Source organism: Thunnus albacares, chromosome 1 (genome assembly GCF_914725855.1).
Source record: "Thunnus albacares chromosome 1, fThuAlb1.1, whole genome shotgun sequence".
NCBI classification, from domain to species: domain Eukaryota; kingdom Metazoa; phylum Chordata; class Actinopteri; order Scombriformes; family Scombridae; genus Thunnus; species Thunnus albacares.
In genome coordinates this window covers 16,760,924-16,786,071 of record NC_058106.1, presented here as the reverse complement: position 1 = coordinate 16,786,071, position 25,148 = coordinate 16,760,924, and the positions used below count along the sequence as shown (strand labels likewise).

Genomic DNA, 25,148 nt, shown 5'->3' with positions numbered 1-25,148 from the left:
AGCAAGCTAATTTTGAGGAGTTTGGGTGTTTTGCCAGATTAAATCTATTCCCTTTTTTCCCTGGTTGCATACAGTGAAAAATGGTGATTTATCGAGGTGATCATATGCTTTTTAAGCGTTTTTATTTTTGGAATGATGTGCCCATTTGTCATGAGAGCTTGAGTTATTTGGTTTCATGTAAGACATGTAAAGTAATACTACACCTGTATAAAATGACAGATTCTGAATTAAATTATTTTACTATTTGGTAGATTTGACTTTGATGTGTAGCTCCACTGCCTCTCCTGGGTTTTGGCTTCAACGGTTGCTTTAAGGAGTCCACACTGTAAAATGTCTTGAAGTTTCTAGTATCTAAACTTATCTAATGACTATCCCCAAACCCCTATAAGCATTGTAAGCAGCTGGTTTGTCATCACTAAAAGAGAAAACACTGGGTTGAATTATTGACAATAATGTTAAAGGACAGGTCCACAATTTTGTCTTTTTTTGTCTGTCTTTAAACAACAGTCAAGTATCCATATGAACAGTGAAAGAGGATTTCCTCACTGCAATCATTCCTCCTGTTCATACTGACTATTGAAAGATCTCCTTCAAATGTGCTTTCAATGTAAGTAATCGGGGACAAAAGCCACAGTGTGTCCACACAGTCATTTTGGGCAAAAATGCATTTAAATATTGATCTGAAGCTTATATTAGGCTTCAGCAGTCTGAGTTAGTCATATCAAGTGGATATCTGCCACATTTACAGTCTTTTCAGTATCAAATTCCCACTTTGTGTTTCCTCAGACAGTGTTTCCCTGTTGAGCTGTGGTGGAAGTATAGTAACAAAAAGAGGAACTTTGGCACTAAAAAGACTGTAAGATATCTACTTGATTTGATTAATTTGCACGACTAAAGCCTCATATTAGCTTCGGATAAACTTTTAAATACATTTTTGCACAGAGGGAGGACTGTGGATTTTGTCCTCCATCACTTACATTATAAGTGCATTATGAAGGGATCTCTTAATGGTCAGTATGAACAGGAGGAATGATTATGGCAAGAAAAACATTTCAATGTTAATTTGGGCATCTGACTATTCCTTTAAGACTGATTTAAAAAATAGTGAACCTGTCCTTTAAGAACTTCAAATGCAGGTATAAAAATGCCCCGCAGTGACAGCGTAGGGACAGAGGATGGCGTCACTACAGCACAAAGGCCTGATGACAGCGGAGGCTGCGACCCCTGCCTGTGTGATAGTGGCACCTACAGTCGTTACAACAACATCCCCAGCAAGGTGTCTCATGCCCAAGCGTGTACCATTCAGACATCATTTTTCAGCTGTAAGTACCGTTTGAGACCGTCGTGTCGCAGGTGTGGTAAATGTGTAATTATCCGACAGCTAGCGTGGTTATGTAAAGCAAATGAAGGGTTACATTTTAAAGGTGTAGTGGCCAGATGTGTTCACTGTACTCGGCAAGCTAACGTTAGCTAGCAGCAACATACAGTACAGTAACGTTGTAATGTGTTGCCGTGGCGTTAGGTATTGCTATTAAAGCGAGGTTAGTGTAAAGTTGACTGATGTATATAGTTAGTAAGCTAGCTCGACTCGTTTTCGAGTAATTTGATGAAACAAGCCCGTCAAGAGGCATAACGTTAAAACAACTCTGCTTTAACCGTAAGTCTTTGAATAAGTAATGTAAGCCATTTTACCGTTAGCTAACGTTAACGCCAACTTTAAACAAAGATTGGTTTAGTTAACTAGCTGCTAACCTGTTAGCTTCACGTTAACGAGTCTGTCAGTTATTTGGGGGAAATGACCGTCTGTTGTGTGTATTGTGTCACTGCCTGTCACATGAGTGTGTGACAGGTTTAGACCATAAAGATATGTAAACTAGGCTATATACAGTCTGTGGTTTAGATGTGAGGTCAATAACTTGGCTAACTGAATCTAATGTTACTTTGGGTACATGGGACATAATTCGGGTCAAAATGATCCTTTCAAACTGCAAGCAAGCTGCAGGTTTTCTGGCCAAACGTTAAATTGATGACTTGTCAAAAATACAGATGCCCCACCTCTGGCAAGGGTGCAATTACTGCAACTCTTTTACCCCTGCCAACTTACTAGATCTTTAGAGAAAGACTGAGCTAATTTATAAACCTAACCTGACTTATTTCCTTTCTCCTAGTATGTCTGTCTGCATAAGTTTTTTTTTTAGTTATGTTCCTCCCTGTATTTCTGCCGCAGTCTCCATGTCCCCTCACAGGACAGGGTCCTTTTCTTCCACCTTTGTGTCTGTCCTTTTGGCTTTCATTATTTATGATTCCCCTTGTGGAATAAGGCACAGACCAAAAGAGGAGAGGATGGATGGTTGTATGGACAGATGGGCTCAGTGGGAGAGGGACAGTGAAGGATACTGTTGATTAAAACAGCGTGTACAAAACATAAGAAAGTGGTATAGCAGGTATGATAATAGCTGTGTGTGCAATGTGGAGGTTGTTATTGCATAAGCCTTAATGTCACAGTTGTTTATCATGCTCGGGGACTGTTTTATGTTCCATTGGGACATTCAGACTTGAAGTAATTTGACTCCAAAGCAGTCATATTATTCCATACTGGGTACTGTTTTTTGTTTTTTTAAATCTTGAAGCAATGTTAACATGTTGGAGAGCACACTTTGTGTCCCTTTTAGACGGAGCACTTAACTAGACAGAGTTGTCTCTTGTTAATATATAGAAAGCTTATGCAACCTAAACGCAAGATGTTTACGTCATCACATCAGCTCTCACCTCCCTTTGGAGAAAGTAGGCCTTAGTGCTTATTGGTTCATGGTGTCGTCTGCCAAAGTATTTCTCTTGGACACTTGTATGTGTTACCATATTTTATGGACAAATATATCTGTAAGGGTTTTAATAAGGATATACATGCAGGAAACCAAATCTGGGCCAGAGGTGTTTCCTTTTTAGATACTTGGACTTTCTTAGTCTTACACTGGGTGATACAGGCCTACAGGAGGAACAATTAGCTTTGTGCTGCAGGAAACCAGGACAGCCTTATTCCTCTGAGATAAGCTTTCATTAGCCTGGACGTGTGTGCTTGTGGAGACTTGAGATTTTACCATCCTGTTTTGTATGATTAAAATCTGTTGGCATAGTTTAGGGCTATCCTTATTGCAGCCAGTGATAGGGGTCAAAGTTAGTCCAGTGTTTTAAAAGGAGTCCTATGAGTTCACTTAGGAATGTATTATGTAGGACAAAAAGTTGTATCTGCCATGTTGTGTATGCTGAAAGTGGGTAGTATTTTTGACTGCAGTCTAGAATAATCCAAATGATAATTCCATGGTTAAGTTGTACAGTATCAGTACTTCATAATGGTTCTCTTATAGACATGAATGTAGACTGCTTGGGTTTACATTGGATAGTGAAGGTTAGATTCGTTGCAAGGAGTCTGCAGGTGGTACAAATGTTTGACAGAAAGGTTTGGCAGTCGTCTCATTTGCAGTAAACAATTCCTGCATTAAACTTTATCTTTGTTTAGGTTATACTGTTAGTTTTTTGTTGACAGTGTGGCAGAGAGGTGTTGATTTAACTCTTTGATCATATTTGAGGCCATAGTTTGTAGTGTCGTTGTTTTGGATCGCATTAGATCATGGTTTATGATATTCCCCTGTCATGTGCGTATGTACTGTGTATGGGGAGGACCATATAGGGTTTATTGCAACTCTGTGTATATTAATTTACTGTACCTTTACCCCATGTCTCCCGTGGGTATTTTATTTTTGCTTTTTGACTCTGGGTTCATATTGAAAATTGTCACTGTTACTGTTCTCATTGTGTCCTAAATCCTTCCTCAATAATTTTTCTCTTTTAATTGAATATACTGTAAACTTTTAATTTGTTCCAAATGTGTCTTAAGTCTCTGTTTTAGTGGCTTTCTTATCTGAATACTTTAACACACAGATATGACTCATAAACTTTTAATTTGTTCCAAATGTGTCTTAAGTCTCTGTTTTAGTGGCTTTCTTATCTGAATACTTTAACACACAGATATGACTCATATTTCTGTTTACAGACACAGTATGTTGCAGAAGAATATTTTAGGCAGGGCGTGAGCCACATTATGCAGTGGCAGGCTTGTCAGTGGTTTCTTGACGGTTTTGGACTTGTGAAGGGTTTTCAATTGTTTTATGTTTTACTGTTTCATTTGTTTGTCAGGTTAGTATTTTAAGAGTTACAAAGTTTGTTCTGCATAATATCCCCATAATGTCTTGTACATCACTACATTTATTTGTTTGTAGCCAAGCGTAGCAGTTCAGTGTAAGGTGCTGGTAGGACGGTTGCACTTCTCTGTAAATCTCTGTAGGCCCTAGGGATTGTTTGGCAACTCTGGAATGATGCTAAACTTGTTTCATGTCTCTCCCTTTCTTACTCTCACTGAAATCTCTGAGCGGAGTCTGACTTTATCAGTGTTTCTCATTCTTTCTGTCTCTCTTATCTGTCTATTCTGCTTCAGGCTTGAAGAACGGCTTGTCTAATAGGCAGCACTGACCTTCAGGCAGAAAGGTCAAGCATTGTGAGGGTGGAGCCCAATGGATCATGATGGTGAGTGTCTAAACTTCATCAAAGAAGAAGACAAAATATAAGTTCTACACAGTTAAGTACAGCAACCTCAAAACCACAACATTGTTGCAGCTGACAGTCTGACCTCTAATTGTGGAGTCAAAGTCAGTTGAATGACATTTACACTGTATAAGAACATAGTAACATCAATTGTTTGTTGGTTTTCTTACTGTTCTTTTAACTGATTATTTGATTATTTTTTATGTCCAGGTCAGTTTGAGAGGGAGGGCAGAGTAATGTCACAAGTTCAGGTGGGTGGGGTTGACCTCTGTGATAACCTACCCAGCCCTGAAGCTCTCACTACTGCCCAAACTCGAAACCTCAATGAGACAAACACGCTCACACAGACTCAGAGTCACTCTCCTTCACAAAATGAAGATGGAGGAGGGCTTGGGCTCATCCAAAAAGCGGCTCTCAATGACAATGGGAAGAGCGAAGACGGGAAGGAGGGATACAAAGGTACAGATGGAGAGGAGGATGAGGAAGAAGACATTGATGAGGTGATGAAGGAAGAGGAGGATGAATCAGAGGGATCAAGTTGTCTAATTCACTGCCAGTCTCCAGACACTCCCATGACCGATTCCTCCTATTCAGAAACTGGTATGGGACACACACACATCCACACAGGAGAGAAAATCATACTGAGCAATATTACAATTCATTCAGAGTTGTGTTTGTGGCCACCTAACAAATGTAAGTCCAGAATTCACAATTTTTTTTTATCTCTGGTTTGGTCTTCACCAACATCCGTCTCTGTAGCTGTTTTTTGGTTTTTATTTTTACTGGAAATGGAAAATGGTGTTTATGAACCATAAAGAGAAAAGACCCCAAAGAAAAGACCTCAAAAATGAATAGCATAGACTTTTAGTCTACTTTACAGCTTATTCCAAGTTAAAGGTATACTATGAAGGATTTTACTAAAAAACAAAGTATAGTATCATACAAAAGTAATCCCTCTCAATCATCACTTATGACCCGCCAGAAGTGTATGGCAGTGTTTGTATCTGCAGAGACCCTGCCCTCTGCCTGTATTTTCTTATTTTCTTATTATTTTACCGTGTGCGGGACACTTCTGGGCATCAACCTTTGGGCAGTGGGTGTGTAGCCCCCAGCACGCAGGTGTGAGGTCGGCACCATAGATATAGAAAGGTAGATATCTCATTGGCTGCTTGGTGCATATCTTCACAAAGATAGAACTCCCTCTCACACACACCCACCCACACACACACACACACACACTTATCTAAAACTCAAATTGGTCCTCTGTGTATGTGTGTGTGTGTGACAGAGTACACACATACATAAAATTATCCCTATCAATAGGTTCATATGCCTTACACAGGGAGAGAGATAACACAATGGTTGAGCAAAGGCCATTAAAACAGGTATAAAGGCATTGTCAATATCATTTGTAACACAACTACAAAATGACAAGAGTACAAACAGCTAGGAAAATTAGTTTATCGGCTATTCTGTATAGTTGTGGTAATTTAGGAAATAGCTTTTTTTTTCAGAATGAATAAGCAGATATTGAAAGTTTGTATACTAGCTGTTGTTCATCTGAAATCATGTTTTTCTCTTTTAAATCATCTTGCAGTGACTTTACAGTTAATGTCTGTCTTCTTTCACACTCCTTGGCATTTCTCAGCTGCCTCTGTAGCTCCTCAACTTTTGCTTGAGCCTCAGCTATCTTATATTTGACTTGATCGATCAGAGTCAAGTGCATAATGATGATCCTATGAAATATAACACTTGTTGGATAAGTGCTATACAGCACAACTCCAAGTATGTTGTAGAAGTGCTGCGAATAAGAAATTGCTTAGTTACACATACTGAGGTTAATGAGTTTAGAAGTTCAGGACATTCAGACACATTTACAGGATCATCACTTGTTTCACCAGCTTGTGTTGATGTCCTAGTTGACCTGGCTTTAATGGGCACCTCCAAATTAAATAAGAAATCAATATTAGAAAAATCTAAATGGGATGTTTACTTTCGATATCAGGTTTAGTGGTAATTCCAGTTATATTAACAGGAGATCATTTGTATGCTCATCATTCCAATCAGTTTCCATTATATATTAACACTGTTGACCACAAAGAACACTATAATTGTATGACTTAAAACACCTTGGTCAGGAAAGGATGCAAAAACTGAAGGGATCTCTGCCTTGAAATGATAACTACAGGGAACTGCAGTATCATTCGGCTCAATATCCTTCCATCTGACAACTATGGCCCAAGATTTCCTTAGTCCAGGATCTTTGGGGATCCTTTGACAAAAACAAGGCCATCTCAAAATTACTTCTGGCGTGTAGCTGAATTGTGCAACCAGTGCATTAAACTAGCAGCATAAATATGGCTTTCTAGATCTAGCGTGTATAATCTCATGAGCACAAACACATTCCAGCTGATAATTTTCCGTAAAGTAAATTATACAAAGATTGAGGTCATTGTTAAGTAAATATCACGTTTAACCCCTGGTCATGTAGTGCTTCAACAATTATTCTGTAACATCATGTTTTCGTTAGGTAGCCATCATCATGACAGTGTTAGGTAATTTTCAAGATAGTCTGAAGCGATATTTCACATTCACTAACTCGCATAACAGTACAATACAATAAAATTGACACATACTTGTGAAGTAATCCTGCTATGCCTGTTTTGTATGTTTCGTCTGTTTGTACAGTGAAATGCAGCACATATCTGCAGCATTTTTCCAAGTGGTCTATTCTCTCTGACTTTTGACTGTTGACCGCCCCGATACGGTGACCATGCAGACACACGTCAAATCGTGAACGCGGTATCTACGTTTCTATATCTATGGTTGGGACTCGTGGCAACCAGGTTACATCTTTGTCTCTGTCTCTCTCCTCTGCTCTGCTCTGCTCTCTGTCTCTGTGTCATGGATGTATAAAGAGCTGCAGGTCTGTGTGTCTGCTTGACCGAGGGCGGGGCTGAGACTCCACAGCAAACAGGATGAAGCTCTGCATTCACACAAAATCTGGCAATGCGGCACCTTCCTGCAGGGTTGTGTGGAGGTGTGGGCGTATTTATTTGTGCTTTAGAGAGTAAACAACGTGAAACAATCAGAAAATAACCTTTAGTTTCTCAGATTCATGGCTTTGTTCTTGCCAGCACCCCTTGCTCTCTTCATTCGCTCTATAGCTCTCTGGACCACCACTGCTCTCTCTCTCTCTTTCTCTCTCTCTGTCTCTCTCTCTCTCTCTCTCTCTCTCTCTCTCGCTCTGGTGTCGAGCTGGGGAGGAGGGACCAACTTTGAGTGGTTTGTTTACGAACACCAACCAATAAATCCTACATAGTATACCTTTAAACATCAAATGACAAAATGTGCATGCATGTAATGGTATTATTTTCTGATCTGCCAGCAAATATAGTGTGGAAACACAAGGTCTGGCAGTGCAAGATTAGGTATACACATGCAAACTCTTGTTGATATTTAGTAATGCTACTAAAAACAAAGTCCACAAAGTCAGCTTTAGGTTATACCGTTTTATGGCTTCACATAGTTCTCCTGTTTTTAACAACTGTTCATAAATATCAACAGAACTCACAACTCTGCTGAACTGTGATAGTTTAAGAAATAAGAGTGTAGTGAAGGCCAACTCTCTGGTAAGTGTATGGCTTACTCATTATTATAAAAGTGTGTTTAAAAAGTGCTCAGCTTGTTGGATTTAGGTCAGGCTGACTGGTGGTAATGATGTCATTCTGATCACATGACTGAAAGAGAATTGAGAGAGTGAAGCAGGACAAATTAGATGGAAGGAAGCAATTTAAGGAGAGAGGGTAGGATGAAAAAAAAAAACCCCATAAGGATCACAAAACAAAAAAATGGAGCACAGAGTAGATCAGTATCCTAAACTAAAGACAAAAAAAACACAAAGTCTTTGTTGCTGGCCAGACATAGTAATCTGTAACACTGTGTCAGTGTTTCTCAAACAAAACCAGCTTATAACTCACAAGTTTACACTTTTACATTTGCACAATTGCACACACATGGACAAGCACACAAAATTAACAGTCAATGTTTTGGTAAACATTCAGCAATTGTCTTTTTGGGCACTCCAATGTTATCACATTTGGAACCAACAGTACATGAGCTATTGTGGAAATGTTAGCTTAGCACCATTGCCATAGTGACAGTATGTGTGTTTAGTGGGTTTGTGTCTAAAAGCCTGATAGAAAACAGTGTTTGTGCGCACACATGCACTGAATCAGGGAGAGATAATATGTATTCATTATAGTTAAATAGATTAACAAATATCAGATTATAAGTGCGTCTCCATCAGTCACTCGTGTGTGTGTGTGCTTACATGTTTCACTTTTCATGATGTCATACTACTGTCGACCAATTCATTTCTTTTTTTGGGTAATAAAATAAAAAATAGATTTTGATTTGATACTACATTAGCTGTTAACATCTCTAGGCACTTACAAATAGTATAAATACACTTATACAGTGGTTGTTTTAACAGGAAGCAGTTGATTTAAAAGGAATAATTGGTTCTTTTGTTTACACAATTGTTCTCTGTAGTTTCTGGCTTCATATCCATGAAAAATAATCACACACATATTAGCATGTTGCTATAAAACCCCATTCAAAAATCTTTCTAAATTCCAAAACAATCAATTTTTCTGTGCGGTGGAATGCTAACAATAATAATAACAAGTAATATTACTGATGATAAGCCAAGGTAGTTGATTCTTTTTAACTGTTCAGATTTGAGTCAGTTGGGGTTTGACTTAATCTTCTGTCATTTATACACCTTTATCGTCAGGAATTTTAGGCAGCTCAGTGTGAGCCATCAGGTTTCAGCACTTTTTCTGTATCCTTATCTTTCTCTGTCTTTCTCTTATCTGTTTGCCTGTCTGTTTGATGCTATCTTTTTTTCCCTCTGCAGGCAGTCTGTTGGAGACTCCGTATCCTTTCAGTCCTGTGACTAGTCCAGAGCCTACATCCCCTGTCATTCCAGTGGTCAGTCCAGAAACTGCATATCCCATCAGTCCCGTGGAATTGAGCCAGAGTGATGCTGAAGTGGACTTTGATAACTCCAACACTGGATCAGTTGCCTCCACCTCAGGGTCCATTACGTGCACATTAGGACCCACCTTCACCACAGGGCCTATAGATTCTACGACACAAACCATAACCTCAGACACAAGGCCCACCAGCCCAGTTGGGCCTACATGTATCACAGAAGCTACAGCCAGAACAGCAAAAAATATTAACTCCACTACAGAACATCTTACCTCATCTACAGAGACTGTCTTCAACCATGGGCCTGCATGTACCAGAGGACCCGCCGGTTCATATGCAGAACCTATCACCTCAACTGCAGAGACATTTACTGTAACAGCTTGCACCACAAGGCTCAACACATCCATTGCTTCCTCTCCTATGAGTGCAACAACAGGACCCGTTAACTTCACTACAGGGCCTACAACTACCGGTACAGAATCCAGCTCCACCACAACCTCAAATTGGCAACACATTACCTCTACTGCAGTGCCCGCTTGTTTTTCAGTCTCCACCTGCACCGCAGAGCCTATCCCAAGCCCTGCTCTACTGGCTTCTCTGGAGCAGTTGGCACAAAGAGGAGATGACACTCACCTTCCACAGTACCTTCATCAGGTAACCTGTCTGTCTTGTTTCTGGCATCTTTCAATAAATACATGCTGGATATCACCACCAATTCTCTCTCTCACTCAGTTAATAGTCACTCTTGGTTAAGTTTCTTCTTGCCCTCTCTCTGTCATGTCACACTCATAAAACTCTTGCTCTCAAACAAGTTATTAAATTACTGTTATTCACTCAACCTTATAATTAGAGTGGCACTTTGTACCCTAAGGCATGGGTGTCTTCAGTGTCTATCCACTCAAACACCAACACAGACATGCACGCAACGACGCACATAAGCCACATATACACTATATAAAAAACATACACTCTCAGTCTTTCCTCTGCTTGTTTTTCTCTCACGCACATACCTGCATGACAGAGCATGTATGATATGGGGTGTGTTAATATTTCTGTCAGTTTGATTTATAAATAACTCTACAAAGTGCACCTGAACTATTCTTACTTCTAGGCAAACAGGTGTGTGTGTGTGTGTGTGAGTATGAGGGGTGATCTGCACCTTTTTTCACAAACAGTTTGGGAAAATGCTGTAGCTAACAATTTCACCAAAAAAAGGTGTGTTGTGGTGACTCAAAAGTCAAAAATAAGATCTCAATTAATGCATTGTGGCCAGTCTTTGTGGAGGAAAGTTTCTACCTTGAATTAAACAACACTAAAACAATGAGGAAAAAAGTAAACATTGCTATATGCAAGAAGAAGCATAATTTCTTATTAGTTCAAAGCTTTGTTCCTGTATCATAATGCCACAGTAAAAAATATCTTGCAAAGAAAGTTATTGACAGAAATCAGATGATTCCCATTATTATTACACATGGTTTGAAACGTCTTTTCATGATGCACATATCTTTGCAGAACTGTGCGTCTAATGGCGTACATGTGTAAACACATGCATCTTGATGAGAAAATAGGCATCATTGCACAAATCTCCTTTCATAGAAAGCTCCAGCGATTTGTTCAAACTGAACAAGATTAACGGATGAATGGATCTTTGTTTTCATTTGATGGTTTTGTCAGGATTTATCTGACCGCTGTTACTAAATTAATTATTGGTACAACTGTAGTGACTTGGGAAGATATCAACATCAGAGCCATCAAATTGAAGGAGTGTGTAGGATTTAGGGGGATCTATTGGCAGAAATGGAATACAGTGTTCATAATCATGTTTTAATTCGTGTATAATCACCTGAAACTAAGAATTGTTGTGTTTTCGTTACCTTAGAATGAGCCCTTCATATCTACAAAGGGAGTGGATCCTCTTCCACAGAGCCCGCCATGTTGCACCGCCATGTGTCTACAGTAGCCCAGAACAAACAAACAAACCAAACACTGGCTCTAGAGAGGGCCTTTAGCGTTTTTCGCGAGTTTCGCGGCCACCGTAGGTTCTCCTACACACTTGGACGGGAAGAGATTTTCAATCTGCAACCTCACCACTAGATGCCACTAAATCCTACACACTGGTCCTTAAAGTCTTTCTACTTTCAGCTTTAGCTTTTTTGCTGCTGTTGGTCTACCGTCAGACATTACATGACTTTGTTGATTGAAAAGCAATAAAGCATGACAGGTCATGTAGATGGCTGAAATAATGTGCAAGAATGTTTTTGTTGTTGAAAAACAGGTTTGAAGTTTGTATTTGCTCAGCCTTTCGGACTCCCTCTGAAAAGATTCCTGCAGGGCACTCATGTCCAATGGTGACAATGGTGAATATTTTATGCTCACCTAGAGGTCAATATTACAACAATAATACCAGTTTAAAAAATGGGATTGAATGTGAGTTAATAGTTTTAGATTTAGGCCTAAAATTTTCGATGTGCCTAAGATAAATTGAACATGTACAGTAGTTACCGCTACTAAATAAATATAGATAAAATAGTAAGATAAGCAAATTCACTCATTAAAATAAAAATGCAAGTGATATGAATGGTATTACAAAAGTAGAGAGCAAGAGGGAATCAGGGGTCGTGCATGACTGGAAGCTTCATTGCTGACACAATTGGCATACATAAATATGAATTGTTGGAGAACCAACAGAGAAAGCCGGCGAGGAGGGCCAAAGAATGAACAAATGGTTCAAAGTCTAGAGAGAGAATTGAGGATTGCACAGGACAGAAAGGGGCGGTACTACACAAACATAATATGCAAATCATTTCCATGTTGGTGTGTTTTCAGGTCCCAAAAAATGATATTTAGGTAACACATTTAGATAAATCTGTCTTATTGATTATATTGAGTTTTAATGTATTTGATAGGTCACAACGTTACAAAATGTAAGGGAAAACTACACATTTATTTCACATTTTCACAGCGGTAGTGTTGATATTTTGAGGGTTAAAAAAAACTTTAAATTGGATTGTACTTTTATTAGACGTGTGCCTTATTTGTGGTGCACTTGGTGTCTAAATATAGTCGAAAAACAAATGAAAACACTCCTTTCCAACTCGGCATCCAAGTCATGCCAGTACAGCTACCTATGAGAGGTCATTCATTCGTCACCGCCCCTCACTTCATTAGAAATGCAAGAGCCTTTTGTGCCCTCCTTTCCTCCTCTCTGTCTCTCTTTCTCTCTGTCTCTCTTTCTCGCTCTCTCTCTCTCTCACTCTCTCTGTCTCTCTCACACACACACACACACACACACTCACACACACTCTTGTTCTGTGATCAGCTGAGCAGCATGAAAGCGACACTTGCTGAAGAGAGGTAGAGTGTCTACCATGGTATCTCGTTTTTCTGTCTTGGTGTCTGTCTTGCTTCTCACTCTCATTTTCACTCTCTCTTCTAAATGCTGTGAACTGTGTAACTGTTAACCAAGAGACTATGTGTGTTTTTCTGTCCTGGTTAATGATTATAGATAGGTATTGCAGCAGTAGCAATATAATGATTCTGGCTTTGCATAGAGTTGTTTGTCATAGTCCTGTATTGGTGTACTTTTTACCTGTTTTGTTGTACATCCCATCTGTTTCGACTGATCCTGCGTCCTGTTTCAGAAGCTCTGTCCATGAGGAATAGTTTCAGTCTGGTTTTAAACCCCTATTGATCAGAGATGATAAAGCATTCTTTTTATTAAATGTTGTAATCTCTCTCTCTGCAGATTGCTGAGGCCTTTGTCCATCATGAAGATTGTATCCTTATCACTGTGTTGGTGTGTGTGTATGTTGGGTGAAAGGTTATGGAGGGGAGCTTTTATTTTAATTTGTGCTATAGGTGTAATGCACTTACCTCCATTTTGCTTACCTTGCTGTTTGCCCACTTGTCCATACTGTACATGTGTTTTTCTTTGGCTGTCTCCTACTACTCTTTGCTTTTTTATTCAGTGCTATTTCACACACTGCTCAAACCTGCTGATTTAGAATGACTTGTTGCAGAAAAATGAAAATAATTGGTAGTTGCAGCCCTATTTTATCCTGAACTTGAATGATGCTTACCAGCTGAACTTTTTAGCTTTGGGTAAATCAAAAGGTTCTTAATGTTTTTATGAGTACATGTGGTTCATTATGTGGCCCCCAACCTTAACCAAACCCTTTGTTTTCAAATAGAAATGTTGATTGTCACAGTACAGTCCATCAACACCCAAATACATTGCAGACGCACTCACAGAGTGGAGAGTGGAGAGTGATTATCTGAAAGAATTGGAAATTTTGACAGAGGTTTAATCAGGAGAGAGACACAGTGGGCGGGAAAAATTAGATAGTCAAACAGAGATGGGAAAGCTAGCTTAGCTATGTCATGCATGTATAGAAGGTTAGTTAGAGAGAGAGAGAGAGAGAGAGAAAGCATCGAGCCATGTCAAAGAAGGATTGTGTTTTAGCTGCTCATATCCATAAACATGAGAGACTGCATCCTGGAGCGCTTTCTCCCTCTATCTCTCCATGTCTCTCTCTATTTCCTCTTCTCCTCTTCACTCTGTCTCCCTTTGTCCTCACTTTTTTTTCAGTCTTGTTTTTTTTTCCTCCATTTATCTCTGTTAGCTAAAGCAGTGTGTGACCAGAAAATCAAGAGATTGATTTAGAGTTGATACAGTTTTTAATCCTCTAAAGCAAACCATCCTCTGTTGGGCCATTTATGTATTTATGCGTTGCATTTGTGTATGTACATGTTTCTTAACCTGTGATGTTCAGACCAGCGAGCATTATGGTGCATCCAACTAGAGAGACTCTATCACCAGAGAGTATTAGACAACCTGAATGCACTACAGAGACAGTGGGGTAACAAGCACACACAGCACACATGCATCAGATGCAAACATTTCTCTTAACCAGCAGGGTTTTAACTCTGACTTGGATTTTGGGCTTCATGTGAATCCGTCTCACATAGACCTTCCTGCTGCAGTAAATACTCACTGACACACCAAATGACTGATGCGTTGTTTGCTTCACTCTTTAATAGGATTTGTTGACAGTAAGAAAAATGACATTGTTTAATTATTCTTTAATGTAAACTATACACTTGTAAAACAAACCGGTCTCATACTATGGAACTTATATATATTATATATATTAACTTATATAATGATATTTCTTAATTGAGGCTTGGGGGTTGCTTTACATATTACTTAATGTCCTCCTTGTCATTGTATGTGCCCACACTTACACACTGGCACACAGACACACACACACACAGAGTACATGTTTGACTTAAAAGTTGAATGATTGTTAAGCTATGCAACAGTTTGACTTCAGCCTCTGTAGCTGGACCTTGACATCTTACTTGATGTAGTTTCAGTGATCGTGTTAACATGTAGGATTCGGGACTTGGAGTGCATGTATATTTGTTTTGCTTACAGGGGAGCTCAGCTCTTAGAGGCTTCCTCACAGTTTTAACCATGTATCTCTGTCTGTCTCTCTGCCTCTGTTAGAAAGTCAGTGTACAAGGACCTCCTCTGACCTGGCAACCCAACATCTGGACACTCTAAGATACATCTGCCAGACACACAGTCGGTCAGTCTGCATCTGTGTGTGTCTGTGTACTCTTTGCAAGCACATGTTCTCTTCATGACCGAATCCCTAGAATTTCTGAAAAGTGTAAAAGTCAAAAGCATAATTTTTATAGTCACAAGAGTTCTCTGAAAGCCACAAGAAGAAGACTTGCTGCATTTTGTAATATGTACTTGAATTGAAATGCACATAGATGGGTGTCCCATTTTCAAACAAACCTTCCTCCTATGATTTTGGACATTTTCTGCCTATCACTTTTGTGATTGTGCAGTTTATCATATAATTCTCTGTTATATTGTTCTGAGCTCTGTTATTAACACCTGTCACTGGGAATCTGTCTGTTGTGGTCAAGCTGACTTTAAAATGTGTGTGGTATTTATGAAGCAGCGGTCAAACATTTGTGAAGTATGCTTGTTTTGCCCTCTAAGTCAGATGAGAAGATTGACCTAAAGTTCATTGCAAAGATAGATCTGAGATGTGTTGGTCTGGAAAAAGTGGGAGTCAGTTAACCTCGTCTACAAAGATACCTTCCATCAACTATAGCTAACACAATTTTTATTTAAACATTGTCTTGTTAATTTGGAAAAAAGACACCAATACATGAAAGAGAACAGGGGTTTTATTCTGAGTTATTGTAGTATACAAATTTGGCACTTTTACTATGAGATGCTTTACACAGTCACTCCACTGAGCGACTTGTGGTCAAGAAAGTGTAATGTAAAGTATAAAGAGGACAGTGTTGGATTAGTAGGACGATATATATTTAACTTAAAATGAGATATATTTAAATTAAAACTGGTCCAGATTGTTTCCCCAAAGTTCTGTCTTTCTCCTCTTCCCTGCACTATCTCTGTAAGGGTGTAGTTCAGGAATGCACAGACTTCAAATTGATATTGACGGTAGATTAGGTTGCATACAAGCATATGTACGCAAATATAAATACACAGTATTGGTAAAGTGACGTACAGTATTTTTGGTGAGAAATTTGCAAGTTTTTGAATTATTCCAGTAAATGATGATTTTACAACACAAAACTCAAGTTAATACAAATTTATATATTATTATGTTCTGTTTTATTTAGAAAGCATGAGTGTGTCTGTGTGTATGTTGGTGTATGTGTGTTGTATGAGGAGGTGTGTGTGTGTCTGCTGTGGGGTGTGCTCATGCAAATGTAACAAATTAGTCAAGAGAAGACCACCTTGGCATTTTTCAGTATTTAATAGGAAGTCCTTATTGTACCTGCCAGACACACACCCTATGTGATCATACACACCTGCACATACTGTATGCTGTAAGTGTGTGTGTGTGTGTGTATCTGTCTGTCTGTCTGTTTGTATGACTGTGAGCATGTATGTCTTTGTGTGTGGTGAGTACTGCAGTGATGGTTTAAACATATGTCCCTTTGCTGCTGCTGTTGCACTTTCAGACATTTGAGCCATTGCGCTGCTAAGGTTTCACTTTGCTAAACTCACACACACACACACACTCACACAGTCTCACTCACACACAGGTTGTAATAGCCAGGGAAATGTGTTCAGGCTAATATTAGATTGGGAGAGTAGAGAAGGGTCACCCATCTTTCGCGTCTTCATTTACTAAAACCACGGACAGACTTCAATACTCACCATCTCACTTTGTCTCTCTTCTCTCTTCTGTTCATAGGCCGAGGGCAAGAGATGCTGTGGTAAGACATTCACCATCATTTGTGTGTGTGTGTGTGTGTGTGTGTGTGTGTGTGTGTATGAGAGAAAGAGTACGTATAGATATACATGTATAAAAAATGTGTGACTTTGTAGTTTGCTTTTCAAGTGATTCACTGATGTCATGTTAACATGTTTTGTAAAATATCTATTAATTATTCATGCTGTACACCTCCATTAAGCTCATTGTGCATGTAACCTTGAATTCAATTTTACTAATGTAACTTCCACATTACTTAAGTTGATAGTGTGTATAAATGCATATTGTGTGTGTGTGTGTGTGTGTGTGTTTACAGTTTGCATCTCTGAACATGTTGAGGCCTACATTTGAAGAAGGTGTTGCACTGCCTTCATGCACCTCAGGTGAGTAAGTGAAGAACAGAGTGGGTGTATTTGTGTGAGTTTGTGGCACTGCTGCTGCTGCTGGTTTTGTACATTTAGACCATTAACTACAAACCACTTTACTTAAGATAACAGCCATCCAAGTTGGATGTTTTTATATCTTAAAACCGCATGTACACAATGGGTTCCAGGAAGGTAGAAAATCAGTCTTTAATGCTTTGGAAAGTGTTTGGTAGTAATGCAACTAAAATGTGCTAAAACTGCTGGTATGATGCTAAAAGCTCTGATTTAAGTAATGTGAATTTTAATCAGTGGACAGTTTTGTAATTTCTTGTAATGCTACCCTTTAATGAACTATAGAACTAGAGGTATAAGGTGTGAATTACACACATAAACATATGCACTCAGTAGCTTTGGTGTATCTTACTGAGACAGGACATTATGTTGATTAGTTTTATTTTCACACCTGTGGCCACTCTAGTGTCTCTAGTATACACTCAAGGGCGATGCAATCAACAGTCTCACTAAACGACAGAGGGAGCTGCACAAAGTCTCACCCTTCAGCTGAAGCCCACTCCTACTCTCTGCTTGAGGCCAGTAGCTCGAGCCTACATAAACAGCTACTTGCATAACACACCCAAATCTTTGAGGGAACTGTGGGTAGTTGAGTTGCATTGTGGGTAATGTAGGCGCCACACATTGACAAGTTAGAAGAATGCATGGAATTAAAAAAAGACAATATCTCTGGTTCTGCTGAATCAGTTTTGATAGTTTTTTAAACAAAAAACTGTCCATCGTTAGTCAGACGATGTTATAGAAGTGCAATGCTAAATTAGTGTCATACTCTTAAGGTTTTAATAATTTGTGTTGCTAGACTCATCTCTTGTTTATTTTGCTGCTGGCAAGCTTCTGCTATATTCCAAATGCAGTCATTTTGGACATTAGATCCTTGTCACTTTGCTAAAGATTTCATACACTGGTAGGCTAATTGGTAGGTCATCTAATACCTGTACATATGTACAAATTACATGCAAGTTTCAGACAGTGGATGCAAGCAGATCCCATTGCATTGCACACTGAGTGTAACTGTGTTGAAAAGAGTTTTTAGGTCTGTCTGTTAAAGATTGTGTTGGGTGTGTGTTTTGTGAGCAGTAGTCCCAGCTTATAGCAAGGATCTCACTGTCACTGTGGAACGTTTACTATGATTCTAATGAAAATGAAAATAAGGATACAGAAAAGAGGGTTTTTGGTCATCTTACAGACAGGCTTTCTTATCCAGCTCTCATTATTTTCAGTGTCAAACTGTCTTTTTACCATACTTGATTTATTAATTTATTTATACCCTTGCCTTTTTCATCCAGCCCATCAGATTGAAAGAGGGATGGAGCAGAGAGCTGAAGACTCCTCCCATTCTCAGAGCAGCCATCCAGTCACACCCACCATTAATTTGGCAGATAGACTCAATTATCCTGAGAAGTCTGAAAAGGACAGGGAAGACCCAGACAGCAAATTAGAGGGGAGGGCTGGTTTCCATGGAAGTCCACTGACTGACAGGGAGGGAGGAGGAGTGCCGGGATACACCATTTCAGTCCGAGGAAATGGATTACACCCCTCTACAGCTGGAGAAATGGATCAGTCCAAGCCCGCAGAGCAGCAGGGAGGAGATTTAGGTCCAGTACAGGAAAAGGAGGCAAAAAAGGAAGAAGAGGAGAGGGACGTGGAAGAGGCAGAAGAGGCTCTGGAGATGGAGGATGAGGCCGAAGAAGAGGAGGAGGAGAAACAGAAGGAGAGAGAGACTCCTTTATATCAGAAAGGACTTTCAGTGGAGACTCTGGTCAGTGGGGCAGAGGTGGAGGTACAACAGCTGCACCAGGAAGCCCTAGCTGAGGAGACGCAACATGAGGAGACCCAGGTACAGATCAGACTTTGTTGTCTACTTAAGAGGTTCTGTGTTTAGCTTTGAAGATTTTCTTTACCAAACTTAATCCTAAAAGTCATCATCTGTGAGTTGTAGTTGGCTTGTTTTTTTCTCTATCATAATCTTCCTCTGTTGATGATGTTTTAGGTGCTTTTTGTCTTTATTTCTTCTGTGGGGGTTGTTATTGCAGCTCATGCTAGCTACCTACTTCCTCTATTTATTCTCAATAAATCATTGTTACTGGAAATATGAAATGTATCACTTCCTCTAAGCCAGATGATTATGTTCCTTGGAACAAATAACCACTGGTTGTTTTGAACATCAGTGTAAAAGCTCTCACTAACTTGTAGAAACATTTAGCTCTCATGGTTTGAGTCACCATTGTGTAGGAGCGTTCAGAGAGAAGACAGAGTGAAGCATCAAGATGGATTGCTGTTTCCATTGACTGTGTATTGATATATATGTAATCACTGCAGGAGAGCAATAAAACCTGTCTGCACCAGGAGGCCCACCTTCCACAAGAGGCTCAAATGAAACAGCAGGAGCAGGCAGAGGAGGGAGAGGAGGGGGAGGAGGAGGAAGAAGAGGAGGAGGAATACGAAGTAGAGCAAGTTGACATCATCAGACAAGCTGCCTCACTGGATGACATGGCTAAACTCATCACTGTAGAGGAGGTTTGTACATAATCATGCTTTTGTGTGGGTCACTTAGGTACGCATATAGCATGTATGATTTGCTATTTATTTGTCTTCTTATAGTCTAACGTAATAACCCTTGTCTCTTTTAATCATCCTTTGTTTTCCACTTTTCAAAAACACACAGGTAGGACCAAAAACACATTGTAATAGTTCTGATTTGCGATTTTGGTGACCCAGTGACCTGTCTGTTTTCATATCTGTCTGCATCTACCCATCTAGGCCCTTTATAATGGACAGCACTGTGCCCTGTTAGAGCAGCATAATGGGATTACCTAGCCATTACTGTGATACCCAGACCATGGATTAGCTTGGCAGATTTGGAAGCCAGTTTAACATTAAACTCTTTTATTCTGAGAGAATTAGACTTTGTGAGAAAAGTAGCATAACATAAAATATCATGCAGTGTGTTGGGATGTCAGAATGTAACAGGGTTACTGATAAATTATTTTTAATTAACTGAGTAATTACTTCAGTATTGGTTGAGACTTGAATTTGGTTTCTATGTCTGGTATGTTGAGAAACAATCTTCTATTTTCAATTTATTCGACCATTTGTGGTGTCATTACTTGGCTTTAAGTTCAAGTGCTGGTTACTGACTTTTTTTCATAGTTAAATCTCTGTTAAAGAGAAGAACAGAAAGACAGACATAAATGAAAGTGTTCTGCTTTTGTCAAATATAGGATGTAGAGCAGCCAGGATGATATTGTTTTAGCACTGGTAGCAGTAGTATTTGGAGTTAGTAGGTAATTTTGGTTCCCTGATATGGATCTCTGTGATGGCTCTACTCTAAGTGCAGAACTGAAAGGAAGATGGAAGATTGGAAGATGCACTTTTTTAACATAAAGGCATCACACCTGAATACACACTCTTGTTGGTTCAATTACATTTTTCTAAGAAACTAGCTATAAATGAGTGAATGCTGTGTCTGTATGTAGTGTTTTTTCCATCACAGACATAATAAGTGCTTTTATAAATATTAATACTAACTTCTTATCCACACAGCAGATGGATGACTATGTTATTACTACATGATAAATATATACTAAATACAGTGTGCAAAGTACTCTGCTTGGCCCTGATAGTCTGACACCACTTGGCCAAAGTTCATCTGCAACTTGTCATTTAAACTTTAAACTATTGCGTTGAACCTCGGATGATCGTTCAGCTTGTGCAATGTGCAGAACATTAATTTGGGAAGCAGTGCCTGGTACAGTTGGATAGTAAAAATGTTGGAGGGAGCATTGACAGTGTGGTTCACAGTTCAATACTGCTGATTGTGAGATGTACTGACACCTGGTGGACCTGGCTGGTGGGGCCCCAAGTCCTTCCTCACACACAGTGTTGCAGCTCAGTGTACAAAGATGAGCATATGAAACTGGACTTGGTGTAAATAGAAATTATGTTCATGTTAATGTATGCGTCTCTTTGCTTCTTAACATTTTTTGTTTGTTTGTTTAACTTCTCATCTCAGGTATCTCCTGCCTCTGGCCTCGTCTCCATACTGAAGAAGCGCAGTGTGCATGTCGACAACATAAGTGCATCTGCAAGTTCAGAGCCCCAACCTGACAAACCCCCCGCCAAGAGACGCGTCCGCTTCAAAGTTCCTGATGACGGCTATGACCAGGGTATGTTTGTGGGTTTATTACGTACAGTTCAAAGAGAGATATCTCTCCATATACAATACGTGGAACTAGTTACATTATAAGTGGTCTAATTTATACAATTTCTAGGGTCAAGTTTATGGTTAGCTAACCTTACAAACAAATTTTACAGATCTGTTGTGACAGCATTGCCAGAATAGTTTTATAGTTACTTGTTACTGTTCTATAATTTTCCTTCCAACTCCTTATATCTCTTCCTCTGTCTCTCTTTCTCCGTAGATGTTGGCGGTGGGGACTCCTGCCTGCTTCTCTTCCTGCTTTGTCTGGTTACTGTAGTGATCAGCATGGGTGGCACCGCCCTTTACTGTGCTCTGGGTGATGCCCACTCCTCTGTCTGTCAGGACTTCTCCAGAAATGCAGACTTCTACATCACCCAGATTCAGCGCGGGATAGCTCAGATCCAACACTGGTTTACCCCGGGGTCGTAGTAGCAAAGCATTTTGTCAACATTGGGGAGCCACTGGCTTTTCTGTTCATCAAGTAGCATTTCCTGCTACTTTCTGGGTTTTTTTGAGGAAAATGGTGCTCGGCAGCTGCTACGGTCCCGGTTTCTATTTGGGGCAAGTGGCTCATATGCTGCTGAATTGGCTAAATAATTATATCAGATACAGTTGGCATTTGTAAGCCTGCTCCACTGCATTTTAGCACTCTTTGAATACTATCCCGGAATCCATTGAGACTAAAAGTCATGGGTCAGATCACGTGTCATTCCCTTTAAAACACTAGTTTAAGAAGGGAACACAGAAGTGAGAGAAAGATGACAACTGGGGAATGCATAAGAAAAGAGGAAGAACTGACCCACGGCCCTCGCAACCCTGTCAAGAATGAAAAGGACACACATCCTCAAGCTAGGTTTAGAAATTCTTACTGTGATTCAAGTGTTCTAATGAACTAGCTGAGAGCCGTCTCCGCACAGACGTTCACTGTCAGCCAGTGATACTTCAGTCTCAGTTGATACATCAGCCATGACTGGATACAAACTTTCACTGACTCACACTGGACTCCGAGTCTCGACTCCCTCACTTAAGAATAAGAACAAAGTGAGCTGAAACCTGTGTAGTTGTAAAAAAAAATGACATAAAATGTATAGTTTGTTAACTGGGGGGCAGAGAGAAGCTCTGCTCACACATACTGCACAAACCGGGAAGTGTCCCAATGGGCATTTTACAAAATGTTGCAACTACTGGTGTTGCTTTTATTGTTGACTTTTTTTTAAATCACATGAAATTTTAAAATGAACAAACCATTCTGTGGTCTACTACTTGGAATGAAATCATTATGTCTTAATCATATCTTAAACCTTTGAATGAATGTTTGCGGAGTTAAATGTTAAACTTTGTGTCATCTGTGGGACATTTATATATTGTCAGAAATATATGGAAAAGGTTATTTTGTTATCTATCAAAACTGAGCTGCTACTGGACAATTGGCACATCAAATATAAGTCAAGGGGGAAAATTACACAATTCAATGCAAATAACTGAGATCTTAAGTCACGCATTGCTTTTGCAACGAGCAGTCGCTGAAGAACTCTATATCAGCTCTGCTCTATTTGAGCTGTACTTTTCCCCCCTGCACACATTTGACACAAGTGTCCTGACGCTGCCCTTTTCTGTAAAACTACCAACAATGGATCTGCAATGAGCTGACATGGCTGCCACTGGGGACTAAGAGTCTGATATGTCTGTTTATGTGTTTCAGTGAGCTAGATTAAGCACTGCTTTGTGTAGCATATGCAACATGTACAGGAACACAGTGCACCTCTGTATATATTCTCTCAAGAATGTTTAACATGTTGCACATAAGAGTGGTACGATCGTTTTTTTTTTTTTGTTTGTTTTTTTTAAAGATATTGCAATATTTCTTCAGGCATTTTTCTGTTGGCACTAGACTGAACGCAGTCTTTACATGATTTCATCCAAAACAAAATATATATTCATATCTACAAACAGCTTTCAGGTTCAGTGTGAAAAATATCTACCAGATCAGACACCTGAATAGAAGGAGATACTCATTTCTTAAAGGGGTCTGGCTGAGTGTGGAATATGTCAGTAAAAAACTGGTGAATGAAAATTGTGTAACTAATAATAATTCAGTCTGATTTATCAGTACGAGCCTCGTTGATGGGATCATTTGAAGCACGGTGTCAGTCCAGCTGCCCGCTGTTCTTAGGGATCTGAACATCATCAGCATTTTGCATTTGTTTCTCTTTTGTTTGTCAAGTTTTTGCAACTCAAAAGGATTTTTTTTTTTTTTTTTGCCACAGCTTACTCTTCATCAGTAGTCATCAAAGTAATATTTGCCAGTTTTGTTAAACTTGTATCTTTGAGTGGAGAACTGATTTCCTTTATGAAATGTGTTTTCTTCTGGGGCCTAATCTTTGTCCATGAAACCAACCCTTTACTGTCACACCAGTGCATTAACTTTTGTTTCAGTTTAAAGCAAATTTTGCTCTTATTGGGGTCATTTTTACTGCGTGAGATCACTCTTTGCCTTGTCAGGCATCCGTACATGTTATGAGTTATTGTGGATGTCAGTGAGGATGCCATAACAAGTGCCCTAGAAAAACACATATCTCACAAAGGTCTTAACTGTCAGAAACAAACAGTACAGATCTCTCATCAGAGAGGAGAGATGCCAGTGTCTTACCTATGCATTTTTAGCAGTTTAAGATAAACAGTATTATTTATCACTCACAAAAATTAGAAAATTAATTTGAGGTATGAGGTTCTCCCAGGATGTAAGGAATAGTAGATTTATTCTTGTTTTTATTTGCACATGTCCTCTGGCTGGTTCAGATGACTATGACTCAGAAAACCTCTTATTTAATCTTGTAGGTGGTTTTAATTATTTATGATACAAAGGATGCAAAGTGTAAGAGGAGATGAAAAATATGAGATGCATCTTTGTTTTTGTTTTTTTTGTTAAGCATCTTCACTTGATTGTCATCATTCTGTACATTAAATAGCTTTTCATCTCTTATATTGTCTTAAGGAGGCTTTGACAGAACTTATTTTATAACTGAACTCTTATTAACATCATCATCTAGGTCACAATTGTTATTTGTTTTCATCCATTTTCAATTACTAGCTCCTGAAAATTATTTTAAATTGGCAGGTTTGTCGTATTTCTCTCGATGTCACACATGTTAAGTTTCAGGTTTCTTCAATCTATAAACAGGATTTGTTTCATTTGTTTCACACAATTGGTTTCTAACATGACACTAGAAATTAACGAATGAAAAGTTATATTTTTTGTGTATGAATCAGTACTGTGTGGCACCATTATCAACATGTGGGAAGGTGTTTTATGCATTGATGAGTCAGTTCACATTGTTCTTACAGATTGTTATAAAGAGGTGAGGGTTTAATTTTTTTTGTTGTTGTTGTTGCTGAAAATCACCTCTGCCCTGTTATGTCTCCTGTTAAAGCCATTAGAAAAAAAAAAACAGTGAGCTTGTGTTTTGTCTCTTCTATCACAATACCGACCTGTGTTCTTGTTCATACAGCAGGAAGGTAATGGATCACAGCTGATATTTAGAAATGTTAAAGTTGATGTAAGATGACGGAGCAAGACGAGTTGGAGACGAGACGACTGTCTTTTAAGTCACACTGTGGTTGTGATTGTCTCAGTTATGTAGCAAT

The 25,148-nt window shown here is 39.2% G+C and overlaps 1 protein-coding gene across 3 annotated transcripts; it reads left to right on the top strand.

Annotated features, from left to right (window-relative positions):
• Positions 1 to 1,153: 1,153 nt before the first annotated feature.
• Positions 1,154 to 24,486, top strand: cnsta (consortin, connexin sorting protein a). 3 transcript variants are annotated; one of them, XM_044346343.1, is made up of 14 exons: positions 1,154 to 1,322; positions 4,493 to 4,581; positions 4,810 to 5,199; positions 9,521 to 10,069; positions 10,145 to 10,251; positions 13,343 to 13,373; positions 14,370 to 14,456; positions 15,107 to 15,188; positions 16,848 to 16,869; positions 17,182 to 17,248; positions 18,589 to 19,139; positions 19,622 to 19,819; positions 21,315 to 21,468; positions 21,724 to 24,486. In XM_044346343.1, exons 2-14 carry the CDS (start codon positions 4,569 to 4,571, stop codon positions 21,930 to 21,932), a joined length of 2,460 nt encoding a protein of 819 aa, XP_044202278.1. In that variant the 5' UTR covers positions 1,154 to 1,322; positions 4,493 to 4,568; the 3' UTR covers positions 21,933 to 24,486. The 3 variants fall into 3 exon arrangements, with proteins under 3 accessions (XP_044202278.1, XP_044202261.1, XP_044202269.1); XM_044346326.1 differs by having other exon boundaries at positions 1,155 to 1,322; positions 9,521 to 10,251; XM_044346334.1 differs by lacking the exon at positions 1,154 to 1,322 and adding an exon at positions 1,347 to 1,657 and having other exon boundaries at positions 9,521 to 10,251.
• The last annotated feature ends 662 nt before the right edge of the window (positions 24,487 to 25,148 follow it).

Coding starts and splice junctions, on each gene's coding strand:
- cnsta (XM_044346326.1), top strand. Junction 13,374..14,369: donor CTTTGTCCATCATGAAGATT/GTATCCTTATCA, acceptor TGTGATGTTCAG/ACCAGCGAGCATTATGGTGC. Junction 16,870..17,181: donor CGAGGGCAAGAGATGCTGTG/GTAAGACATTCA, acceptor GTGTGTTTACAG/TTTGCATCTCTGAACATGTT.